The sequence below is a fragment of the Bolinopsis microptera genome, chromosome 1 (genome assembly GCF_026151205.1).
Source record: "Bolinopsis microptera isolate Bmic1 chromosome 1, MBARI_Bmic_1.0, whole genome shotgun sequence".
Taxonomy (NCBI): domain Eukaryota; kingdom Metazoa; phylum Ctenophora; class Tentaculata; order Lobata; family Bolinopsidae; genus Bolinopsis; species Bolinopsis microptera.
The window spans coordinates 13,153,844-13,171,641 of NC_087072.1; the positions used below are offsets into that span (position 1 = coordinate 13,153,844).

Consider the following 17,798-nt stretch of genomic DNA (forward strand, 5'->3'; position numbering starts at 1 on the left):
AGGAAAGGTAAGTTACTAATCGGTCTATAGTTGTTGAAGCTATTGACATCTCCTTTATCATCTTTGATGGCTGGTCTGACAAGAGCACTCTTTAGGACTGACGGAAATTTTCCAGTGACAAGTGAGTCATTGATAATAAATGACACAATTGGTTTAACTTCATTAAAACACTGCATTAGAAGTTTTAGAGGGATGGGATCCTCTTCACATTCTTTTTTGTTAAGGTCAGAAAGAATCTTTTTGAGATCATTGTCGCTTATGGTTTCAAATTGGCTCCAGGCTTCACCTTGAAATGGTTCAGAGTGGTCAAGAAGAATGTCAGCTGCAGTATCATTGTTAATGGCAGAGTAAATCTTTTCCACTTTATCATTGAAAAACTCTTTCATCTCCTCACATAGAGTTTCAGCAGGTTTGTTATTAGGCTTCAAGTTTTTAGATATGTCCCGATCCATCAGCTGATTGACTATTTTGTAGGTATCTTTTTTATTGTCCTCACAGCTTTGCAGACGATTTTCATAGTATAGCTGTCTAGTGGTGTTTATAACTGCCTCGGCATGCTTAACAGCTTTTTTATAGTCTAATTTTGAATCTGCAGTTTTAAGTCTCCTGTTGTCACGTTCAGCTTTTCTTCGTTTCCTTCTGGCAGTTTGACATTTTGTGTCCACCCACTTGCTTTGATCAGGATTAATGCTAAAACAGATAAGGGGAGCATGTTTATCAAGAATTCTGCGAAGTTCTTTGTTATAGAGTTCCGTGGCAGAGTTGCAGTCAATAAACTTGTTGGGGTCATTTATGTCAGATAGCAACAGATCATCCTTAAAAAGATTTATGTCTATATCTGATATCTTTCTGCCCACCATATCTTCTTTGTTGCTTCCTTTGGGGTGAGGAAAGGCAATAGAGAAATTTACGAAGTAGTGATCTGATGTTGTTACTGTTTTAGCTACATCTATATCTTTTATGTTCAACATATCACACGCATTGCTTCTAGTAAGAACAAGGTCTAAGATTCCACCCCCAATGTGTGTTGAACTGGAAATATGCTGGATGAGGCCATAGTTTGATATGAGATGGATAAAATTTATCGTATCAGGATCAGTGAGGTCTTCGACATGGATATTGAAGTCTCCAGCAATGATCAGTCTACCTGGAAGGTGAGTTAGACTGTCAAGATATTCATCAAATTCCCGTAAAAAGTCTGTCATTTTGGACATTTTAGCCGTACAAGATCGATAGACACAGCAGAAACGAAGAAGGTCATTGGAACTTGACTTCAGCACACTCTCAACATGTTCAAAGGATTTATGGGTCTTTGTAGGGCGTTTATTGAAGCTAAGATCTTTCTTAAAGGCAATAGCGACACCACCTCCTCTACCAGCTCTAGATTGGTGAACAATATTATAGCCTAGGTCTTTAATTTCCGCTATTTTTGACGTATCTCCCTTACGTAGCCAAGTTTCTGTCAGGAAACAGGCATTGATATTGGAGTCAGACAGTTGCTCAAATACTTGTGCAGTTTTATTACATAGTGACCTCGTGTTAAACAGTCCGACATTTAGGTTGAGAAGCGTAGATAGAAGCTACTTCTACTAATGGTCCCAGAGGAACGGCCGTAAAGTAGCCAGACTTCTTGTCTCCTGTACTGGCTGACACATGTGGATTAAAGTTAGAAATTCCGCTATGATATAAATATAATTGCTCTCGGAATTGAACAAACTCCTACTTATCTAGATCCTTTCTAAATTCGTTAGAGTTTCATGGACTGGGGAAAAATAATCGGTACAGTCTCCCTGCTTGTGTAATTAAGCAATGAAAACAATCCAAAATTATCACATTATATGACATAAGTTGTAATAGCAGAAACTTTCTAACCGTTATACATTCACCCGCCACTGTTCAAGAAATTATGTCACTGTTTAAAATCATGACGTGAGCACTGTACATACAATCAGCTATTCCTTTAGTTAGGATGATAGCCAAAACTATAAGGATTTTGGAGAACTTGGGTAATAGTCATAATTCTAAAATTTGAGTGAGTTACACGTGTTTTATTGACGATGATAAACATTTGCAATGTATTACGCTATGCAAGCGCGCACTGAGGGACTTTATGACGTCACGACGCCACAGCTTATTATTGCAATAACACTTGTTACACGTACGCTAGAGAATTGGTTCTTTCGGCGATACGATTCTTTACCAGTTTGTCACAGCTGATTTAAATCTTAGCCAAATTGGAGACTACAAATTTTTCAGTTAACTGGTCCTTTAAAACAAAATATACAAAAATTACCATTGTATAAAATTAAGTGAACAATATTTTATTACTTAAAATCATCATATTGGTGTAATCAAACTACAAATAAAACAAAACGATATTTACAGCCTTGATGGATGCCAACACAAGGATGCCAATTGGTCAATCTGTCATTTCCCTTGATCAAGTTTTCAAAATTTGAATCATTGTATACTCCAAACCAAATATATCCCCAACACCAAGTTTCTCTACTAGGTATACAAGTTGGTTTACCGCACCAAGTGATAGGTAATATACCCCATTTACCATCTTTCCATCTCTCCAAAGCAAAATGCAATTTAGGTACTTCATTCAGCACTTCCTTGGATGAAGCAGCCCATCTCATAGAAGAGGAGTCAGGATTGCTACCTTTCATGGCAGTAATCGAGAGGATGTAACTAATATTAACAAAGTCAGGATTATCAATCCAGAACTTAAGGTCGCTATCTTTTTTGAAAATCTCCTTGACGAACTCCTCTGCCGAACTATACTCTCTACTGGAAGCATGAAATGTGTTACCTCTTCTTGTAACAAGTCTCTTGCAGTTCTTCAGAAGGTTTAAAAACTTAGCACATTTACGATTATTGGTAACAAATAGTCTATCGACATATTCGTAATCAACACTTTTCCATCCATTCCGTTCTTTGATTCCAACCAATTTTTCTAAAGTTGATTCGTTAACAGTATCGTCATCGCATTGCCGTAGTCTTAACCAAATACCATCAATAAGTTTGTACAGATTATTAACCATTTGGCTGGTACTCAATATCTCAATTATATATCCCAAAGTGTACCTAGGACCTACATAAGGACTGAACGAAGCCAAGGCAACTGTTGAGAAAGGTCCCAGATGTGTTGCCTGAGGTTTCATTTTGTTGGCTGAGGCCGAGGAAAAGTCGCTATTCCCCGGTAAAACCGAGGCCGAGGACTCGGTCGATCCTTGATGATTTAGAGTAATATTTTGTTCGAGTTTCCCCAAAAGAAGTTTGTAATCCTCTTTTTTAATATTATCAACACTTTCCAGCACAGAGAAGAGCTTCCTGTGAATTTCAGGTTTCTTTTTATAACAGAAGCTCAAATTCAAATTCTTGAAAAGGAGTCGGCTATTCTCATCTAGGTTCACCGTATCTTTCTTCTTTAAATGAGCAATCAGTATCTCAACCAGAACATGGACATCTGTCTTTACAATATCTATACAAGCATCAATCTGTATTGAAGTGGAAGTAGATAAATCAGACAGGTACTGGTTTATGAAGTTATCTCGTATTATAACTGAGATAATGTTCATTTTCTTTACCACCAAGTTCAGGAAATCTTTTTTCTTCAGAGCAGATAGCAGGTACACAGCCTCCTCTACAGCAAACAACATATCAGGGTAGCTACTCTCACTGTCTAGTTTATCCAGATAGGATACAAAATACTTCTCACATCTGGCAACAAGCCAGCTCACATTGAACACAACACTCATTTTGTTCACATCTCTGAAGTTGCCCAGGTTCAAAGCCTCCACTTCTCCCGTGTAGGAAGCCTCAATAAAACAGTCCACTGCCTCCCTGCTAAAGTCCTCAGCTTCAAGTGACGTCAGGTGAAGGTCTGTGGTCAGGTCATCAATAACAGGGCTGTTCAGGGACATTATGATAGAGTTAGCTTTGATCTGCAGTCCTTGTTGGAGATTGAAGGTGAGGGGGGGGGGGTCAACCTCATTTTACCTCATTTTACCTCATCCCAATTTTGCCTTTTTTGGCTGGCCTCATGAGGTAAAATGAGGTAAATTTCGGCAAAAATTTTTAACAGGTAAAATTCTCTAAATCGTCAATTTAGTCACGAAGGAGTATGGAAGGAGTTCTAAATGTGTGCTCCTCTAATATAAACAGTAGGAAATGGTTAACTTTAGTCGAGGTCTCAGGTCTCTACAACGTCAGAAAGTTCCTGCAGGAATTTGCGCATTGCGCTTGAAGCGCAAGATTCACAGCGCCAAAAGCGAAGGTCGTAGAGACATGAGACCTTGACTAAAGTTAACCATTTCATACCATTGCTATAAGAGTACGCCACTTTCAGAGTCCTAAACACACTCCCATATCTCTTAATCGTCAATTGTATGAATTTTACCTGTTAAAATATATCATCTTTTACTAATATCAATTTATTTTAACACTGTTAGTTTTAAAAATGAAAATAATACTTCACACCAAACTAACACACAATATGAGAATATAAAGAGGAAGGTTTTCTTGGAGACCTGGACCATCAAAATAGTGTACATTGCTGCTGTCATTGTCAAGACTCCAGAATAAGAGGGTCTAGTTGTGGGATTACCTATGCTGGATAACAGATATATGATAAGTGGTAACATCCTACAAAAGAATGTTAGCTTACTAAGGAATTTTCCTCTTACCGAATTATACAAGAAGTTAACTAAGTTCCTCCTAGTCCAAAGCATTATATTGTTTCAGAGGGAATGAGTGATTTAAAAAGATGAGGCCAAAGAGTTATTAGTTGTGTCACTAAGTTGTTAAGAAGGCATTTGTACTCTGTAATTTCTAAGCTAATTTTTTTCGATATTTATAGCTATTTACTGATCTTGTTTTGACGTATCAGCAAGAGATCACTGGACCTCGTTAGTTGTTAGTCATGTTATGCTGATCCAGTTAGTGACAAGCTATGAAGTAATCATTCAACCTCATTTAATACTGATCCTATCAATGACGAGCTATGAAGTAATCAGTGGATCTCGTCAATGCTCATCCTGTCCGGACTGTCAGTGACGAGTTATGAAGAAATAAATGAAGACCTCATTAATTCCTTGTTCCAAGAAGATATTCCTCTGGTAACAACCCCTTCTGGCCTGCTTCTGAACATAATATGAAGATTCGAAAACCTAGTCTACCTAAATTTGAACTTGCTGACTGCATTGGAAAATGGAGAACAATCGAGAAATGATAATCAGTGCGAGGATATACTGATAGGTAATCAAAGTTGAATTCGGAATCCAAGGAAAACCTTCCTTTTTTATATTATCATATTGTGCGTTAGTTTGGTGTGAAGTAATATGTTCTTTTTTAAAACTAACAGTGTTTTAAACTAAATTGATATCAGTTAAAGATGATATATTTTAACAGGTAAAATTCATATAATTGACGATTAAGAGCTGTAGGAGTGTGTTCAGGACTCTGAAAGTGGCGTACTCTTATAGCAATGGTATGAAATGGTTAACTTTAGTCAAGGTCTCATGTCTCTACGACCTTCGCTTTTGGCGCTGTGAATCTTGCGCTTCAACTTTCTGACATTGTAGAGACCTGAGACCTCGACTAAAGTTAACCATTTCCTACTGTTTATATTAGAGGAGCACACATTTAGAACTCCTTCCAAACTCCTTCGTGACTAAATTGACGATTTAGATAATTTTACCTGTTAAAAATTGGTGAAAAATATGGGCGTGGCCCAAGTCAGTATTATACGAAACCGTAGACACAAAAATTGTTGGGTTGTTCCTGATCCTATAAAGCAACTAATTAGAGGTGATATCTAATTATTTGAACGAAAAGTGGTTTTGTGAACCGCCCTTTATTCTACAGCGAATCATGAACATTGAACATGTACATAAGAACTTAGAATTGTATGAAGTATGAGTTTATATGAGTAATTTGTTATGAAATGACCTTTCACTATGAATTTTCGACTAAATTCATGTAGAAATCCAATCCAATTCCATGCACAACTGTTGTTTACATTTGGTCTAGTTAGACACAATTTGTTTCAGAGTGACTCGATAATCGCAATATCAAACTAAGATATTATTTAAATGGTCCATGTCATGCAATGCGGAAATATCCCCATAAATTGGCAACTGCCAAAGTGACAGTAAAGTTATTGCTAATTCCTTTACAAAACTTAGCAAGTGCTATCAACAATTTCCTAATGGATCATGGAAATTGAAATGTTCAATTTTCTTTTCATAAATAATAATTATAATGCGAAGTTTTATTTACCCCAAGTTTGGAGAGTAAGTAGGTTAAACTGGGAATGCCCCTTCCACATCACCCCTAATAAACCATTAAATATCATGGGAGACCATGCACAGCCTCGAATTATAGTATAATGACTTCGAATAAACCTTTTTTGTCTCTAAAAAAAGGCTTAGAAAACTAGATTTATTTACCTCATTTTACCTCATTTTACCTCATCCCAATTTTGCCTTTTTTGGCTGGCCTCATGAGGTAAAATGAGGTTGACCCCCCCCGTGAGGTTACCGTGACTTGGTGCTCCAATGTGGTGTCTGCCAAAATCTGCTGGTACACAAACTTTGGGGGCCATTGCTGAGCAGTTTAAACATTAGATAACTTATAACCCGTCTAACTTTTAATACAATTTAAAACATCAAATCCTGAACTTATTTATTTTAGGCTGGCTTATTTGATTGAATTAAGGTGACATTTGACCTTTCTTGAATATTAAAACCTAGATGAATTTGGTCAGCGAATTTGATGTTTTACTGTTTCAGAGCATAATATTATAAGAATTATAAGATACCTAAGATTCTGAATGATGTCATCTTATCATTGAAAAGGCAAGGTTAAAAGAAATGTCCACAATGTACAGGAGATAATTATATTGTACAATGTACATGACTATGAGTGGGCTGACATCTGAGTCTATACATGTGAAATGAAATTTGTTTGGTTAAGCTATAAAAGGCTTAAATGTTTACATACACCATTTGTATTTCACATTAAATCTGTACGTGATAGATTTTGGAGGAAACCGAAAGAATACAATTTTTCACTGGAACAGGAAATATTCAAAATCTAATTTCGTGTTTCACGCTGTATTTTACATTGTAGGAGGTTCTGGACCAGGGTTCAGGTTTCAAATAGAAAATATAATAAAGGTGAACACTGTACAGCATGCAATTCCAAGAGATAACCTGAACTTGGATTACAGTTCTAGGCTTACAACGAGTAAAAAGAACTGTGAAATGAACTGTCAGATTTGTAATATAAGAGTTGGAAATATAAATGGAGAACAGTTCTTAGTTCAGTGCATTACACGCATGCTTGGTTACTGGTTACTAGGTTACTAGCTGGTTACTAGGTTACACGCATGAACTCATACATTTATTTTGTGCAATGAGTAATCAATCCAATAAAACAAACTACACTATTTTGGGAATTGTTTAATCATCAACGAAATTTATAAATAGCTCTACATATTGAATAAATTATAAAATCTTTTGTCATAAAATGTAAAAAAGGATTACAAATTCACGTTCCAGCGCGATTAGTTAAATTATTAACTAACAATTAAATCATACCTTAGTGGTATCTAGTTCCTTCTTATAGTCACCAGATCAATTAACTAAGAATAACCCTCATAACGAAACAGGTAAATCTAGGCGTACCATATGGGAGTAGTCACTTCAAACAGGTAAATCTAGGCGTACCATATGGGAGTAGTCACTTCAAACAGGTAAATCTAGGCGTACCAGATGGGAGTAGTCACTTCAAACAGGTAAATCTAGGCGTACCAGATGGGAGTAGTCACTTCAAACAGGTAAATCTAGGTGTACCATATGGGAGTTGTCACTTCAAACATGTAAATCTAGGCGTACCAGAGGGGAGTAGTCACTTCAAACAGGTAAATCTAGGCGTACCAGATGGGAGTTGTCACTTCAAACAGGTAAATCTAGGCGTACCAGATGGGAGTAGTCACTTCAAACAGGTAAATCTAGGTGTACCAGATGGGAGTAGTCACTTCAAACAGGTGAAGTCATGTCATTGCTCAAGAGGGCGTGGTCACGTCAGGAACAAATCTAACATCTCCATTTTCACAGCAAATACACAGTACCCCTCCCTGGAATGGCGAAGTGTTTAAATATATAAACCGTCTCTGAAACCAGACATTGAGCTGTCTTATCAATTGTGGATAGTTTAGATAAGAAGCCCTTATCCCGACTTTAGTGTGCTCTGCTATAATTAGATACAAATACGAGGTTTTTATCATCAACATCTAACAAACAAATATTGTAAATTATTTTCTAACGTTAGATTTATCAGCTTTTACAATAAATGTTTAACTTAATTTCATCTTCCTAGCGGCTAACTGAATATTTATCAAATATTCATACTTTCAAAATCAAAATTAGCGGGCCAGCGGCTTGTTCTTTGGACTGATTCCAAAAAATTAATTTAATTACATGTGAATATATAATAAGGCACAATGAATACCTCGACAAACAGACGTGATCCAGTCATGTTCTAGCTCGGTCAGGCAAGTTTATATATTATGTTTAGAAAGATAACCTTAAGATATCAGAGATTTCTTGGCACTAGCACGTTTCCGCTAGCTTACAACCAACCTGTTTGTTATTGCGTTGATAAAGTACACAGGTCGGATTAAGTGACTCTCCTATCACCTCGGACTCAAACACGGCCGTAGGTCGCAGAGTTATGCCGAATGTGAACACTTTAGATATCCCTGTAGTTTCGTCACGTGCGAGGAGGGCTAACTTTGTTCCTGTATCGTTCATACTCATATCTTCTGTTATCCAGTTCTCATCCTGGTAATAGATATCATGTTGCTTCAAAAGTCTTATTGAAATGCGGATAATGCTGTTTTAGGCGCTCTAAACTAACAATAATCTCCCCGCAATTTCTGGGATAAAACAGATGTACTACTGATGATGACGAGACAGGTGGCAGTATAAAAGCGCTATGCTAAATAGTATGTATGTACATTGTACATGGTCGCATATTATCTAACACTACCGTCTGGACCAATGCCAACATTTATAATGTTAAGAATTATCGACTTTAGAAAGTGTTTAAAATAACATCTTGCTTGACTAAAATAGCAAAATGTAATACATAAAACATCCGTCTGTTTCAACCGTTCTTAAAGTATAAAACATCTCACCTCATTATGTGACAAAGTCTTGTTTAAGTCTATTAATATTTCAGTTTCAGAAGCGATCTTGCTGTAAACTTCTCTGGGGTTGAATATCTCCAAAGTAAGAACTAGACTGGATCCTGCCATGGAGAAGAAGAGATGAGATGCAGTGGGGGACCAAGCAGCACACGTTACCGGGGACTGGAGTCGTGTGTACGAATCTTTACCCTCTGTTATTCCTCTCAGGATATGGAACCTGGTGTTGATTTCATTATACTACTGGACATTGTAAGCTCAGTAAACAGCCCTGAGTTGAAAACTCTCAGCGAAGAATTTGATAGTCCAGCACCATGACCATTCCCATTCCACACACTTACATATTTCTCATGTTTCATATTCAGTTACTTTTCACTGGTTATACTAACCACTGGAATATGTATATGCGGGGGGTATGCAACGACCATTAATGACCATTAATGACCATTAATGACCATTAATGACCATTAATGACCATTAATGACAATGTCAGTTTTGTCAAAATTTCATCTACTGACATTAATGGTCATGTTTTTTCCGGCACTTCTTAGAGCGAAAAGGACGGACGCCTGCATCACTTAGACCCTACCTAGTTAACTAACTACAAGTATATGTTATTATTTTACATTTACAATTAGAGATTCGAAAGAGAAAACTTAGAATAGAATCTTCCGTGGTTAGGCAGACCTTCCAGAATATCACTTGAGTGGATTCCAGAGTGAGTTAGGGATTACATTTATTAAGTTCGAATGTAATGAAGAACAAATTTTGCGGCCACGGGATTTAAACCAGATAACAGTTGGTGACTTATAGTTATCAATAATAATAATTCAAAGGGCAATTTAGGAGTATCAGATCGTATCAATAGTAAAATAACAATCAATAATAAAATAATAATAACACGGGTATTAAAATTAAATACTTCGTTCCCGTTCTTATATCATATCAAGATTTATATTTTAGCCAAATCATTATGCTAGTCGATTATATAGTAATTACACAGTAGATGAACTTATTCAACTTTAGCACTTCATGAAATACATCGTCATCAGTCTGAATCGGACAACAAAAAAGCTGATCTTTTTCTAGGATTAGATAGAACAATTCGTTTACAGTTCAATACTCTGCCTTTGGCAGTTTAAAGTTTTGACCCAAAATCGAGCACTGTCATCATGATAGGGACAAATTGATGCGGCAGGAATTCGTCTAGATCTGCAGTTGCCCTTTTTTGAAGCAGAGACACTCATTGATAAGATGGTACCGAGGCAACGAAGGGGACGTTTAGAATTTTTTGGAACGAAGGCCAAGGTAGCACTTAATGAGTCGCCCTTTCGAATTGTTCGACGTTGACAGGGCTTAGAAGAATTTTTGCAGCCCGGTTGGTATGGCACAGAACCCTCGAAACAGCCGCGCCGGTACCAAAAAATTTCGATCTCCGACTTTTATTTCCAAATATCGTCTTACGATGGCATAGAAGGTACTGTGAGGAGGTATTGAAAATCCAAATTATCAAAAGCAATCAACACAAATAAAGGAAATCAATGCAATTCAAATCCACGCAAACTGCAAACAAGCATGTATACTTAGTCAACTGCAAACAAGCATTTATACTAAGTCAACTGTAAACAAGCTTTTATACTAAGTCAACTGTAAACAAGCATTTATACTAAGTCAAATGCAAACAAGCAAACAGACAAGACAAGTTACCAACGTATAACAGAATGGTGCTTGGCACTCATTCCGAAACCGAGGTCCGAGCCTCTATTAAGCGAATATTAATTCGTTTTCTCAAACGAGACTCTGGCAATCGATGTAGGGGGCTGTGAGAAACTTTATAGAAGTGATACAAAGTGATCATAATTGTAAATTTCTTGGACATGTTGCTTCCAAGATAGTTCAGAATTTCAATTATTTAATGACCATTAATGACCATTAATGACCATTAATGACCATTAATGACCATTAATGACCATTAATGACCATTAATGACAATGTCAGTTTTGACAAAATTCCATCTACTGACATTAATGGTCGTTGCATCCCCCCCCGTATATGCTTAACAACTATTTAAGAATCATTTAAAAATAGTATATCCCACCTTTGTCTCTCAGCCAGAAGAGAAAAGCAATACTCTGAAGACATAAGAACAAAACCAGGATGCGCAACAGATCTGATCCAAGAAGGGGAATCACCTGAGACGCAGTCTAACAACAGTAAACTAGAAGTGGTGGTGACAAGACATTGTCTACCATCAGGGGTGTAGGAGAGAGAGGTGACAGGGTGACTGGTGCCATGCAGGGTGGTACGGGACGGCATGTTGGACCCTTTTTGGGATATCACCTGCAAATATAGGGACACACATGATACATAGTGCTATCAATGTTTGGTAAAATCAAATAATTACCAATGCAACAATTTTTATTTCCTGAGTATTATTTAAGCTGTAGTTGATATTATAAAGTAAGAATAAGACCAATAAAACAGTACCTCCCACACAAAAACACCACTAGAACTTCCAACAGACAATGATTTTAGTGAGTTGGGTTGCCAAGCTAGACACGTTATACCCCTCTGATGCTGATGCCTCAGAACAATTGGTTTGGATGAGGTTAAGATGAAAACTTGGACCACTCCATCTGACATACCAAATGCTATCTGATCACTGGAGGATGGGTGCCATGCTGCACACACTATTGGACCTGGTTTCTCTATCCGTTCTGTCCTGAACAGTTATGGGAATTATTAGAGTATTGATAGCCTGTAAATTACTGACCGCTGGATCAATGTTAAAAATTGACTTGACGATTTACAACTATCAATTCTCTTCATCCGAAAAGTTTCTGCATACTGCATAGTCATTCATTCTAGCTTCAGACGTCAGAGCTTAGTTTACAAAATTAAGGAATTCGGACCATGAGTACTTACTTGGTTCCAAAAATAGAAGGGTCTATAATTATTTGACGAACTCTGTTAACAATTGTCCCAAACCAATGAGCATCTTCGTCAGGCTTCACGAAATAATCTTCAGAAGAGTGAGATACCACATGACTCTTTAATGTCAATGCAGGATAGACTGACATACCCTATTAAATGTAAGTTATCACTATTTCATAACGGAATTCAAAAATAGATACATAAAGTAAATTGCATAAATCCCATATTAGGCTGAGAGTTAGTTTGTAACGTTATAGAATATAATGGAATAAAATAGAACCAAAATGGAATGTTATGTCACTGGATTCGGATTAAAGCCATGGGTAGAGGTCTCACTAATGAATCAGGAGCAATGTGTACAACTACACTATATTTTTAACTTGGCGAAATTACCAGGCCAATGCTACCAAAATTATCTGATATCACAATAATATGTTCATTCATGTCCCAAAGCAAATATCCAGTAAAATAAAAATTAAACAAGGAATTCATTTGAACAATATATACAAATAAATTCAGTGATATACCTAAAAGTAAACTTCTGTCAATAAGTTAATAATTTTTTTAATTAACAAAAAAGGAAAAAAAAGGGGGACCCCCAACCAGTGGCACGTCACCAAATCATCGTTTGAATGTGGGACAATTTTGAAAAACTTAACTGAGGTACTGGCAAAACTGCGCGTTTTGCTCAAGAAACACACTTTTTTAGAGATTTTACCGGCATATATCCTCTAATATCACCTAATTTGTTCAATTTCAGGGAGGGGCGCCAAAAGGGGGAGGGGGCGCCAACAGGGGGCGCATTTACGGCGGGGGGGCGCCAACAAGCGCCCCCGAAACGGTGGGTTGGAAGTCCCCCTGGTATCATTTCGTCCGCCAAATTGTACACAATATAAAATAGTACAGTAATAATAATAATAATTCTATATTACATAATTTAAAAATTATGGCCCCTTATTGTGGGCCATAATTTACAGTAAAATGTTACTGTAATGTTACAGTAAAATACCTACAAAATTTACATAAACAAATCTAAGAGACCTCAAAGCTCGTCTTCTGAGGGATGAGGTTAATAAATTAATACAAATTTGAATTTAAATTTAGTAAAATCTGAAAATCGTTCAGTTCTAAATTTAGTAAAATCTGAGGCTCTAAGCTATGTAGTAAAGAAGACATACAGCATCGTATAATCCTTGGAAATGTTGCATTCGAAAAATACAAGAAAGTTTGGATGCAAGGATCTAAGATTAATCTGAAGACCAAGATTAAGATATACGAAGCATACGTTACATCTGTTATGCTCTATAACTGCAATAGCTGGGCTACCCCTCAGAACCTATTTAACAAACTTGATGCATGTCATAGAAGACACCTGCGTCAAATATTGAAGATGACTTATCCCATTATTATCAGTAATAAAGCACTCTATGAACGCTGTGGTGTAACACTGTTGTCAGAGCGAGTGACATATGCTTGCTGGAAAATGCTTAGACATGTCCTTCGCAGTGACTGCTCATCACCAGCTCAGAGAGCTCTTCAATTTGCTGTTAATGCGTTATTTACCATGAAAGGACGCGTTGGTCGACACCAAAGTAATATTTTAAAGTTTATTATAAATGATTTGAATAAAAGAAACCTACCATTACGTGATATTAATGATCTTTATGATCTTAGGGCTACTGCCTCTAACAGAATTTTGTGGAGAAAATTATTTACCTCATAATTAACCTTTATTTTTCAGAGAACTGTTATGTTTTTTTGGGCACTTATCAGTCTCTTAAGATGTTTCTTTACTATTTCGAGATTGTTTTAAAAGTTAGATAATAATAATAATAAAATCTGAGTAAAAACGCCTTGAAAAATGATTTACCTAAAAACTAAGCCAAATTATAACTCAATGTACTGGCTCTAAATTTGTATATAAATAAATTTTGACTGCATTACTACTTTTCAACTTGCTTTCTCCTCCTAGAGCAATAACTGTTGTTCTCAGCATGTCAAATCTTACTATTTTCCTGATAAAAGTCATCGCCTCACTATATCTTTGACCTGTACCATCCAAATATGTTTAAAATGTGTTCTTGGTGATATTTTGCCCAAAAACGATTTAAACCAATTTCAATACCTGTTTAAACAAATTTCAATATACTTTGTCAATATAGACAATTTAGATTTGAACTTGGAGCCGCAAGGCCAAGAGTGATTTTCAAAATATTGAATTTTTGAAGGGTTATTTTTATATAGGGTCATTGTGACATTATGTGTATACTGTTTGAAACAATTTATATTATCTGTAATTTAATACCTGTTTACTGTTTACACAGAAACTGAGAAATTTGGGAATTACACTTTTTGAATTTTCAGCTCCAAACTGCCTAAAACATTAAAACGCATACTAATTAAACGCATACTAATTAAACGCATACTAATTAAATTAGACAGCTTTAAGACCTAGACCATAAATTGGCTAACGGGTGATACTCGTAAAATATTTGTTTCAAGATCTTGGAGTCGATGTTACTCCTAAGCTTAGTTGGAATAGTCAGTGCGACAGAATTTATACTAAGGCCTGCCAACAACTTGGTATGGTCAGAAGAGATGGCCATATTGTCATTGATCAGAAACGTCGCCGGGCGCTTTACCTCTCCCTGGTTCGTAGCCAATTCGAAAATTGTTCCATAATCTGGCGCCCTTGTAATAAATCACTTAGTGATAAATTAGAAAGTCTCCAAAAGAGAGCTATTAAATGGATTCTGTCTGAAGAGGGCCGCAGTTATCCACCTGAGCAATATGTCAAAAAGTGCAAGCTTGTCGACATTCTCCCTTTGTCTCAAAAGTTTGACTTGAATGATCTTATTTTTTTCCACAAAGTTCTTAACAATTTAATTCCTGTATCGCTGCCTCACTATCTCTCTTTATATCAGGGCACTTCTCGACTAAGACGTTGCCACCTCGACAGTCTGTCTATTGTGTCATCAATTTTACCTAAGTTAAGTCAGAATTCACACACCACATGTACCTCAAATAGCCCACTGGCAAAATCATTTTTCTACAGAACTCATATACTGTGGAATGGACTCCCTTTACAGGTAAGACAGATTGTGTCTACTAGTCTTTTCAAAGCTGAGGTCACTAAGCATCTCTGGAAATGTTTATTGGACAGTGAAACAACAGTCTAGCCTAGTCTCTTTGCTCCCCATATTATTATTATTTTTGTTTTATTAATTTTTTTAATCTACCTTCCTATACTTTCAACATCATATCACACTTCACCCGCACACCTTCTCACACATTAATGACCGTTTCAGACCTGTATCTAATGTATCTGGAATTTGACGTATTGAAATACCAATTTTGACTCTTTATCCACAGTTATTCACCATGGATTTGTTTGTTATTAATTAGTTTTTCATAAATTTTTGGATTTAGATTAATTCGATGTAATGGGTCCAAGTTACTGCGGACATAGTTCACTATGTGTTTACCGTGTTTGGGTGCCCATCATATTTTACAGATGGGGGCGATATTTTGAACGATTCTATTTTATATTCATCTATTGCTGTACTCTGTAAAATTTGAAAAGTATTTAATAAAAAAAATTGCAAATATTAGTATCAAATATTAATATCAAGACTGTCGACGCGACGAGTCCAACTCTAGTTGCTCTAACCAAAGCCCTCTCGCCTGCAGCGCGTATACACATGGCTATGTGAACAACTCGAGTATCACCCGTTAACTATGCGCAGCGCTGATCTTTTCGAGCTTAACTTCTCACATATATGTTCAAATGTAACCAAGCATGCTAAATGCTAAAGCTGCGGCATAATGACAGGCTGCGCTGAGCGCCGCCCAGCTCAGTAAGCTAATTTATTGTTTGCTTCTTGCGCAGATATGGAAGAAGCTCAACAACAAACAAGGCGCTGTGTTACTGGGCCGCGCTCAGCCTGTCATTCCGCCAAATCTTATTTATGTTAATGAACATAATAGCCTGGGGTCCTCAGGTAAGGCACTGTGCTTATAGCCACAGGTTTCACATTTGATTCACGATGTCAATCCTTCGCATCTCGCCGATCTGCATGTGGTTGCGAGAAGCATTATTGGATGCGCGCGCGCGACCCAGTAGTGCATCGCGCTACAACGCGCGCCGCTTTCTTCTCGAAATGCCCGATGGCAAGTGCTACGAAGTAGCGCGCGCCGGGCCAGACCATTATCAATGGTCAAGGTGGAAGGACTTCGCCACGACGCGCAAACTATCATTTTTATACTTTGCATCGTTGCTCTGTTAATTTAATTTGCAAAGCAACGATCTGAAAGGGTTGACATCGTCAATTAACCATACTAGGTAGTGCGCTATCGACATGACAGTGAGCCGCGCGTGCCGACTGTAGGATGGTTTTTTAGCGCTAATTTCGGCCAGCACAATTTTCTTCAGACAAATAAATATTAAGTATCCTTCCCGACCTCCAATTGCAACAAAAATTGGTAAGCTTACTCGTACTCATAGACTTACAAGGAAAGTGTCCTAAAAATTTAAAGCATATCCAATTAACAAACATTATGTTACAGCTAAAAGCAGCGTATTTTGCCCCATTTTGATCACTATATTAGGAGGTGCACGATAAAAATAAACTTGCTCGGATTTTAAAAATTTTTGTACCAGTGTTTTCTAGAGACTGTGAGAATTTTCACAATACCAAATTTGTCATACCTTCTTGGAAAGATCAGTGAATTTCGCCTAAGTGCCATATTTGATGGTGCGCGGCTTTTGGAGCAAAAGTAGCTGTAAAAGTCGCGTAATTTGACCAAATTCGTCCAAATTTGACCATTTTTGTCGTATTATTCGGATTTATCTTCAGTTCCTTAAATGAGATCATTCTGAAAATTGGCGACGACCTTCGATCCAATAGGGCTTTTACAACTGTCCGAAAAATTTGGTGGATATCGGAGTTGATATAGTGATCAAAATGGGGCAAAATACGCTGCTTTTAGCTGTAACATAATGTTTGTTAATTGGATATGCTTTAAATTTTTCGGACACTTTCCTTGTAAGTCTATGAGTAAGCTTACCAATTTTTGTTGCAATTGGAGGTCGGGAAGGATACTCAATATTTATTTGTTTGAAGAAAATTGTGCTGGCCGAAATTAGCGCTAAAAAACCATCCTACAGTCGGCACGCGCGGCTCACTGTCGATGGCGCACTACCTAACTATATCAACTCCGATATCCACCAAATTTTTCGGATAGTTGTAAAAGCCCTATTGGAAGGTCGTCGCCAATTTTCAGAATGATCTCATTTAAGGAACTGAAGATTAACCGAATAATACGACAAAAATGGTCAAATTTGGACGAATTTGGTCAAATTACGCGACTTTTACAGCTACTTTTGCTCCAAAAGCCGCGCACCATCAAATATGGCACTTAGGCGAAATTCACTGATCTTTCCAAAAAAGGTATGACAAATTTGGTATTGTGACAATTCTCACAGTCTCTAGAAAACACTGGTACAAAAATTTTAAAAATCCGAGCAAGTTTATTTTTATCGTGCACCTCCTAACCATACTTGATACTATATACGTTTTAGGCCCACTGCGCGGCTGTCGGGCTGTATCGTGGCTTTTGCCACGATACTAGTGAAAACTTTGACCAT

General features: G+C 37.0%; 1 protein-coding gene across 2 annotated transcripts in view; it reads right to left on the bottom strand.

The window, feature by feature from the left end:
- Nucleotides 1–17,798, bottom strand: part of LOC134822335 (mitoferrin-1-like) — a 48,152-nt gene that overhangs the window by 22,946 nt on the left and 7,408 nt on the right. The window contains exons 2-7 of one of the 2 annotated variants that reach the window (XM_063833351.1): nt 12,143–12,300; nt 11,705–11,939; nt 11,316–11,557; nt 9,209–9,437; nt 8,652–8,852; nt 7,454–8,146 (exon numbers count right to left, since the gene is read on the bottom strand). The exons of the other annotated variant lie outside the window; for it this stretch is intronic. Coding sequence (XP_063689421.1) covers nt 8,075–8,146; nt 8,652–8,852; nt 9,209–9,437; nt 11,316–11,557; nt 11,705–11,939; nt 12,143–12,297 — 1,134 coding nt within the window. The 5' untranslated portion in view covers nt 12,298–12,300 and the 3' untranslated portion in view covers nt 7,454–8,074. Of the gene's footprint in view, nt 1–7,453; nt 8,147–8,651; nt 8,853–9,208; nt 9,438–11,315; nt 11,558–11,704; nt 11,940–12,142; nt 12,301–17,798 lie in introns of those variants that run through there. 2 annotated transcript variants of the gene reach the window in all.